An 8,595-nucleotide genomic window follows, 5' to 3' on the forward strand; every position below is an offset into this window, starting at 1 on the left:
CACCCGGAGTCTGGACAGCTCCGCAGGCCGCGCTCCGGAGGCAGCTTGAGCTCTCATCAATCTACTCCTAGCCCGACTGTCAACGGCAGCCAGACTCAAGAGAGATTTACTGAAAATCCTCCAAGACTTCCCTTTAAAAGCAAAACGACTTCCACATTTAATGGTCTATCTGAAAGAACATACGCAAGAAATTAGGAGATCTAAATTAAATTTATTAATAGGAGAGCTTGATGATGCTTAACTCCAGAGACCAGAGCTCTGATTGGTGGGGCTTGATGAAAAAGTAAAGAGAAATCGTAATTATATAGTTAAAAACATAACTTTTGCCATCCTCAAAATTCTAAAAATTCTTTACCTGTCCTTGAGAAATGGGTGAAATTGAAAACCATCAAAAATAATTGGACTTCTTAAAAATTGGATTGTATGAGTGAAAGGTGTTTATGAGAAGTCGATGACTCCGGATCTTATCATCCAAGAGGACAGCACAGAATAGTTAATATGTTCCTTGAGGGACTAGGATGCTGACGTCTTTTTCTGATACCCGATCATTACGTGACTGAAAAAAAAAAAAAAAGGAAGTCATTTCATGAATAAAAATCGGAGCGCAACAGTGAAACAAAATATTCTGTTCTTAAAGGCAACAGGCAGACAGATGTTGACAAAGAGGGCTCTCCAAAAACCATGTTCGGATAGATTTTTGCTGACTGCACAGATAAATACGAGCAGAAGGCCGGTCACCTCTGTAACCACCGGCAGCAGCTGAAGAAGCCACAGCTTCAGAGGCAGCCAGAGAGACCTTGGAGCAGAGAAGGCGCTGTCGACCCTCACAGCTGCCTGACCAGCGGCTCCTACAAAGGCCGGCTGGCGACCGGCCCTCTCCCTTTCCTTCCTCCCCTTCTTCTCTGACTTTCCCTCTTTTCCTTAACCGCTTGCTTATTCCTCCGGGTGGACTTACGGCCACTTTGCTCCTCCGCGCTTTACCTCCTCGCCCCCTCTTTCTTTCTTCTGTCTCTCTTCGCCCCCTTCTCTCCGTGTCACGCTCCCTCCTAGTTCTGCTCGTCTACAAACTTTTGAACAGAACACGAGCCTCGGCAAACAAGTCCTGCAGCTCCTCCTGCTGCTCCTGCTCGTTCCTGCGGCTTCTGCTCAGACACCAACGCCAGACGGTGATGCCTCTCGGGTTGTGACTCCAGCGCAGAAACTTGAAGAAGCCCTTTGCCCGCCGTCCTACTTGGCAGCACACCCTCTCCTGACAGCGGTAAGAGTTGAAGGGCAAGGGAAAGAAAACCTTACCAAACCCACCGACTCACTCGACTGCTGATTCTTTCGCTGGCATCGCGTCAGGATAGTTAGCTTTCCTTCAACCAGGTCTGGCTAGTTATTGGGCGCTGGGTATATGCATATATTTATATATTTCTAACTATAGCAAGCAAGAAGTGGCAGGGCGCGCGCCGGCTGTCGCTAAGTGGTGTTCAATACAGGGAGCCGGGGCTTCGCTCCGTCCCTCCCCCAGCTTCGAGAGTTTTTTGGGGTTGGAGGGTGGAAGGCCAGGGACGTTCTCACAGCTGTGTGCCCTCTTTCCCATCCTGCGCAGAATGACCATGTGTAGCGGAGCGAGGCTGGCCCTGCTGGTCTACGGGATAATCATGCACAGCAGCGTCTACTGCTCACCTGCCGCCGCCGGACTCCGGTTCCCCGGGATCAGGTAGGTGCTGGCTGCCCGGGCCGAGCAGGAGCTGGGGCTTCCCAGTCACAGACACTTCCTCACAGTCTCCTTCCTGCAGTCCTCTGGGTCCAGACTACTAGCATCGCCCTCTGCGCCCCCAGTGCGCCTCCGCCAGCCTTGGCTGGACAGCGGGTCCCCATTCTAGCCGGAGGGTCTGGCAGGCTCCGCGACGGCTCGGAACCCTCCCCCAGCCCTAGGCAGCTCAGGGTCCCGAGTAGAGTCAGTGAGCTTCTGGCCGCTGGACAACCCGCCTCTCCCAACCTGGCCAGCAGGATGGGGGCAGGGCATGGCCCCTAGGTTGGTTTCTTTTACCTATCCTTAGGATGAGTTAGGAGAACTTCAGCTCTGGAGCCTGGCCGGGGGTTGAGCGTGAAGCTCCTTCGGACTTTGCTTTGTTACCGCTTGTTCTGGACTATCCGGGTGGGGCCTCTCTCTCCTTTCCACCCTTTCTCTTCATTTCATTCCAGTTCTTTCCCCTGAAGAGCTTTCTTTCAAGTGATCCGTGTTCCAACTGCATTTTGAATCCCAGGCTGTCTTGGGGGGCGTGGGGTGGGGGAGGGTGTTGGCCCGGTGTGATTGAGGAAAAGCGACTTAAGAGAGGGAAGAACAAGAACGAGACTGCGAAGGAGGGGGAAAAACAGACGCAAGGGAGGAGGAAGGGAAAGCCAGCAGGCAGGCAGGAGCGGGAGAGCAGCCCTGCCCGGCCCAGGATGGAGGAACCTTGGCTTTTTTCTTAACCCCGGGTTTCTAATCGGCAGGCGCTGCCCAGGTTCCCGGAGGCAGCCCCAGGGAGTCGCGGGCCGATGTGCCGGACTGTGGAAGAGCCCTGGGCAGGGGAGGGTCCGCACCCGCGGCGCCTGGGGCAGAGAGGAGCGCTCTTTCTGTCTGCGAAGCTGCCTTCTCCTAGCCTCGCCCAGGAACATTAGCCTTGGGGGGCCGCTGACCATTGATTTGAACGGAGAGATGGGTTCTGGCTTCTCTATTAGGATTCCAGTATCTGGACTCGGGCCAGGGCAATATCAGAAAGACCCAGGGTTCGGGGTACCCGGGCCAGGGCTGAGGCGCATCGCCGAGAAAAGGCTGGGTGCGGGGCGTGCGGAGGTATGTGCTTGCCTTGCCCTGACCTCTCCAAGGATGGAGAAAAGGCGAGTGAAGTAACGAAGTACGACTCCATCCCTGCCTAGAGAGTGCTACTAGCGCTGGCTGCATTCCAAATCTCTCCAGGGGTCCAAAGCGAGAAGGATTTGTTTTAACTCATCTCTACCCGTCCTATGTCAAGAATGGAGGCTGTAGATGAGGGTGACTGCGAAGTCGCCAGGCACTCGCTGGGTATCGCACCCCCTCCTTGTGCTCTGGGGGTGAGATGGGGCCCCGCCATCGCTAACAGATTAGCGCGAACTATTCGTTTAGTTGCCTTAAAACACCCTCGTTTCACCCTCAGCTATTTTCAAATTCCCGTGTGCCTGGCACTTTCTCCGGTCGAGAGGCACCGGAGGGCTAGGACACGCCACAGTCTGAGCCGCCGCCAAACTGGCTAAGTTTAGGGGCATCTATTATTCATGTTCTTGCCAGATCCTCTCCTGCCCAAAATAGAAACCGAGGTTCTCCGTGACCTACATCTGCTCCGGGAAGGGCTCCCCTGGGCTCGGAGGCTGGGGTGGGGGTGGCTGCGGAGCTGGCCGCCGCACACCCCATCCATCTTCTCCTTTGCTTTCTGGGCCTCCCCATTCGGGTCTTCGCGTGGGTCAGCGCCTAGTCTCGTAGGGCCTTTCTCGTCCCCGCCCGTTGCTGCTTTGTGGAGGCTCGGGAGCCGGGCGGGGAGGGGGGCGGTCCTTTTCAGTAGCCAGGTGTGCTCGATCGGCGGAGACGCCTGTGTTTCCCAGTGCTTGTTGAGGCTGTGGCCCTGCAGGACCACCCTTTACCCGCGAAAAGGGGGGGTGGGCGAGCCGCCTGGCGGGGTAGGAATGGTCGGGTGTGGTTCCCTCCTCCTTACCTCTACTCCCACCTCCAGTCCTGGGAGAAAAGACAATTCTCCGTGGAGGACTTTTATCAACTGTGAAAATCAGCGCGAGCCCCTTTCTTTGGGTCCTCGCAGAGCTGGGGAGGAACTTGTACTGACCACTCCTTCTGTCCCGGGCCACCCCGCAGGCCGGAGGAAGAGGCGTACGACGAGGACGGAAACCCGCTCCAAGACTTCTACGACTTGGAGCCGCCGGGCGCCGGGAGCCCCACCTCCGCGCTGCGCGACGCCTCCGCATTGTACTACCCCTCCGACAGAAGGTGAGATTCGCGCGGCCTCGCGCACACCCGCGGCTGGGCGCTCGGGACTGCGGTGACTGGAGGGGTGGTGTGGTGACCCACCGAGGATTTTTTTTTTCCCCCCAAGAAAGTCCTCAAGCCTGTCCTCTCCCTGGCCCGATCCTATTGCAGTGACAGAAAATTAGCAGCGGGCGGGTCTATGTGGACCTGAGGGCCGCGTGGGGACCGAGGGGGCTGTGGCCCAAAGAGTGGCAGTGAGTGGCGTCAAGGAACCCACACTCCACAGCTGCCATTCCTAGAGCCAGGACTAACTCCCAATCCTAGCAGTTACTCTCGGGATTGTCCCGGGAGTTGCGAGTTCTGTGCCTCTGGAGGTTTCTCTGTCAGCCTCCCTGACAGTCAAGGGGGCGCGCGCCCAACAAGGGGGTCTCCGGCGGCCACCTGGGGGGCAGAATCAGTGACCCTGAGCGCGCACTTTGCCTCCCCGTTAGAGATGTCGCCCACGGGATCCTTAACAAGGCCTACCGCAAAGTGCTGGACCAGCTGTCCGCCAGGAAGTACCTGCAGTCGCTCGTGGCCAAGGGCGTGGGGTAAGAGTTTGTGGAAGGATTAACTCGCGCATGGTGGCTCGCGCGCGCCGGAGTGGGTGCTTGTGTGGGGCGCGCGGAGGGCGGGCGGCGCGGCTTCCACGGCCGTGCGTGCACGTGGGGCCCAGAGTGAGTCTGCGCCCCAGGGTCTGGGGTGGGTACCCGCCACAGGTCGCAGGCGGAGATTTTTAAGTGGCACCTTAAATTGGCCCAGAGAGCTCTGGAAGAGGGAAAAAGGGAACGCGAGCGAGGGAGTGAAAAGAAAGAGAAACCAAACCAAACCTCTCGGTCATTCAAAACCTTCAAGCTTCCAGGGAGGTTTTGCTATAATTTCCTCTAAGCATGACTTTTTTTGGGGGGGGGATGGGGAAAGGGGTGGTTGTATTTACTGAAAATTCAAATCGAAATGATAAATAGCCAAATTTGAAGACTTAGGGAACCAAACAGTTTTGCTCACGCCAGAGAAACTGAGAGCATAGGGCTTGCGTGAAGCGTATCTCAGCAGAAGGCAACATTTTAATAAAGCCCGTGGGAAGACAGATTACATTTTCGCCATGAATAATTCATGCAGTGAAAAATATTGCCTACAGCCTGTCGACTTATATTATTACCACGTTTTTCAACTTGGCGTGAGGAGGGAGAGGAGTGTTCACGTTTGACTAGGAATTGTAGGATCGATGCAAACTCCAGGGCAGCAGCCAGCCTGGCATGTTTAGGGCTCTCTGGTTATTTTCTCTGTACGTCGGGGGTGAGAGGAACAGTGAGGACAATTTAGTGCGAACGCACGGATGGTCAGATCTCAAGAGGCAGCGTTGGGAGAAAGGTCGTCTGCCCGGATCTCATCCCGGGCCCCCCCTCTGTGGGGTTTCGTGCCGGGAAGTCCTGGGTGGGGAGGGAGGCATTGAGGGGCTTCCATCTCAGCCCTCCCTACGGCTGCCTCCTGGCAGAGGGAGGCGGTGCGGTGGGCAGTGCGAGCCCCGGGCCCTCCCGGAAGGGTCCCGCGTGGGGTGGGGCCCGCCTGCTCCCCGCAGCGATTGAACCTGTGTCTCCCGCCCCGCCACCCTCTTCCCGACCCCTTTGCTTGCAGTGGGAGCCTAGGCGGCGGCGTGGAGGAGGACGCGGAGCCGCTCTCCAAGCGCCACTCGGATGGAATCTTCACGGACAGCTACAGTCGCTACCGGAAACAAATGGCTGTCAAGAAATACTTGGCGGCCGTCCTAGGGAAAAGGTATAAACAAAGGGTTAAAAACAAAGGACGCCGAATAGCTTATTTGTAGCGATGAGTTACCAGCTACCCTGTGTATACAGCCCTGACGCAATGAAAAGTCGTTTTCCAAACTGACTGAACAGTCATCGCTCGTGTGTTCTATCCAAACATGTATTTATGTAATGAAGTAAAGCCATTAAATGAATATTTTGATAATAATACTGTTTTTCTTTTTACAAAGCACTAGAGAATGCACAGATATACTTTGTGGACCAATTATTGATATATATTATAAATATATAAAAAGAATATATATATATAAGTATAGAGAGAAGTTCATACAAAGCGTGCACAAGGATTGAAAATTCGCCTGAGCTGTTTATGTTTTTATAAAAATAAATAGAAAAGTAGACAATCATTGTTTTGAATATTACTCCTATTTTTGTAAACTGGAATTAAAAGGAGAGTATTTTTATCCATGACAGGCCTGAAGATATTACTACTTACCATTTGCTACTGTACATAAACAATGATGCCCTGCTCCAGAGAGATTTTGAGGTAATGATTTGGAGAATTGCTGAAGGGCATTCTTTCCCAGTGAGTCTCTGGGGCAGGCTGCTTCAATCCCAGCCTAACTCAACTGGGCACTGTCCCCCTGGTTGGGTGACAATTCCAATATTTCTGCTTTCTTTGATTCTCCTTTTATGTGTAGTTGTCTCTCTTCAGACTCTCAGCCCAGAAGAAAATTCTCCCGATAAAACAACAGCTCGATCCAAATTGTGCTTCTCCCCAGAATTCACGCCTCTCCCTGGGGGAAGAGTTGAGGAAGTGCAGAAAAGGCGACTTCGTTAGACCGCTCTTTTTTCTGTACTTCCTGAGTTGCCAGGGAATCTAATATCCCCAAATTAGGGCAATTGGAACAAAGTGAAGGACACAGAAGTATATTGGAAGAGGCAGAGCATGCGGTGGTAGGGGGAGGACCCTGGAAAGGGACTGGTTTGAGGTTGTCCCAGGTCTGGGAAGCTGAGGGCAAGTCCAGTCCCAATGGTCCTGACTTTGAGCGCTGGGTATTGGAAATGGATGCAAAGTACAATGTGTTTTTCTCCAGTGCTGTCCATGCTTCTCATCTTGTGAAATGGCCAGGATCCTCCCCTTTGAAACCTGCTCTGTAGGAGCCACCCTTTTCCTTTGTGGTTTTATGGAGACCTCTCCTTCCTACCCTCCTGCACTGTTTAAGTACTGTTTACCATTTTTCATTCACTTCTCTTAAACTTGTGAATGCTTCTTTTTTTTGTTTGATGCAGGCACTTATTGTAAATTTTAGGAACCCCTGTGTAGCTATTAATAAGTAATTATGCACTAAATATGAACCCTTTGTTTCTTGTTTATTGAGTTTGTAGGTAAAATGTATTTTTCTACATTATTGCTTATTGCTTAGTAAAATTTATTTCATAAAACCAACCTTTGTCATATTAGAATGTGTAGTGTTTACATGTTGCTCAGTTTTGCTAACTGATAAATCATTTAATCCTCTTCTTCATATGTATGAGTACTATCTTATATCTGTGGTCAAGAGTGAGGTAAGCAAGCTCCAAAAGACCCTGAGAACCTACCCTTGTATCCTTTCTTTGGCTAAAGAAAGCATGTCTGTTTCCTGTCAATTCTTTCAACATATAGAGTAATCTTTATAAACAAAAGAACCTTCACCCAGCAACCAGATCGAGCAGCAACAGACAAACCAGCCAGCCACTCTCCCAAATTTCAGGCACAAGTTTATTTTTTATTTTTTGAAAAAAGAAGAAGAAGAAGAAGAAAAAAAAAAGAACAAGGAAAGATTAAACGTTAGCTTGTAAAGTTTAAAGGACCTTTCCGTTTCCTTTACGGATTTGATCAGTATGAAGTCATAAATCAAAGAAAACAGAATTGGATTTGCATTCCCAGGCGGGATGGATGCTGCCAGGAGATCACATTGCAAATAGTGAAAACAGAGGCATTCGATTTATGCCTGAGTCCTGTGTATAGGATCAATCTTCCTTTAATTCTGCAGTCTCCTCAGGCAATGTGACACGGGATGCAGTTTGCAGCTTTAGTGCCTTTCTTCGCCTTTTAAATTGCCACGAATCACAGATGGCTATTTAGTGGCCCTACAATGCTGCAACACATCAGCTTGCATTTTAGTCTTAATTATTTGTTTCTTGGATAATGGGCAGAGTTTTCTGTATTTGTGTCAGCTGTTAGTGGTGAAATAGGGCTCTAGTTAACCTTTTATTTATGAAGTCTAATTTAGTGTTCCCGTGGCTAGTTGCAAGCATTTTACAGTGATCACCCAGTTTAATCTTTTGTATACTTTTTAGAAATGCCAAGAGCCTTACTAAACTGAAGCAGATTTATGATATAGTGATAATTTAGGTAGATATTAGTCTTGAAGCTCTTATTTTGTGTGCAACTGATTATAAAAACACCTTAACCAAGTATTATTACACACATGATATCTATAACTAGGACTTTGATAACTGTTATATAAAGTGTGTAAAATTTGTATGAATAAATTTTTGTAAACAATGCAACTTGGTCTAATGTTTGGGAAAAAAGACATTCAGGAAATAACTACTTTAAAATCTCTTAAAGTATTATATTTCTTTAGCAACCATAAGATTTTTTTATGTCTGGAATATATATCTATCTAAGCATCCTTGTATTTTCATGAACTGTGCTTTAATACTTGATGGGCTACTGGATTCTGCTAAAAAATTAAAGTAGCTTCTCAGATGGAGATGCCTAAGAAGGTTTTAAGCTCATAGACAGGCACGTTGTTG

At 50.3% G+C, this 8,595-nt stretch overlaps 1 protein-coding gene across 1 annotated transcript; it reads left to right on the top strand.

Moving 5' to 3' along the window:
• Positions 1 to 617: 617 nt before the first annotated feature.
• ADCYAP1 (adenylate cyclase activating polypeptide 1) lies at positions 618 to 8,346 on the top strand. The gene is given in 7 exon segments (XM_015121633.3): positions 618 to 768; positions 971 to 1,005; positions 1,008 to 1,272; positions 1,595 to 1,705; positions 3,875 to 4,006; positions 4,477 to 4,575; positions 5,660 to 8,346. Coding segments are annotated over 7 exon segments (948 nt in total). The 5' UTR covers positions 618 to 652; the 3' UTR covers positions 5,850 to 8,346.
• The last annotated feature ends 249 nt before the right edge of the window (positions 8,347 to 8,595 follow it).

The sequence above is a fragment of the Macaca mulatta genome, chromosome 18 (genome assembly GCF_049350105.2).
Source record: "Macaca mulatta isolate MMU2019108-1 chromosome 18, T2T-MMU8v2.0, whole genome shotgun sequence".
Taxonomy (NCBI): domain Eukaryota; kingdom Metazoa; phylum Chordata; class Mammalia; order Primates; family Cercopithecidae; genus Macaca; species Macaca mulatta.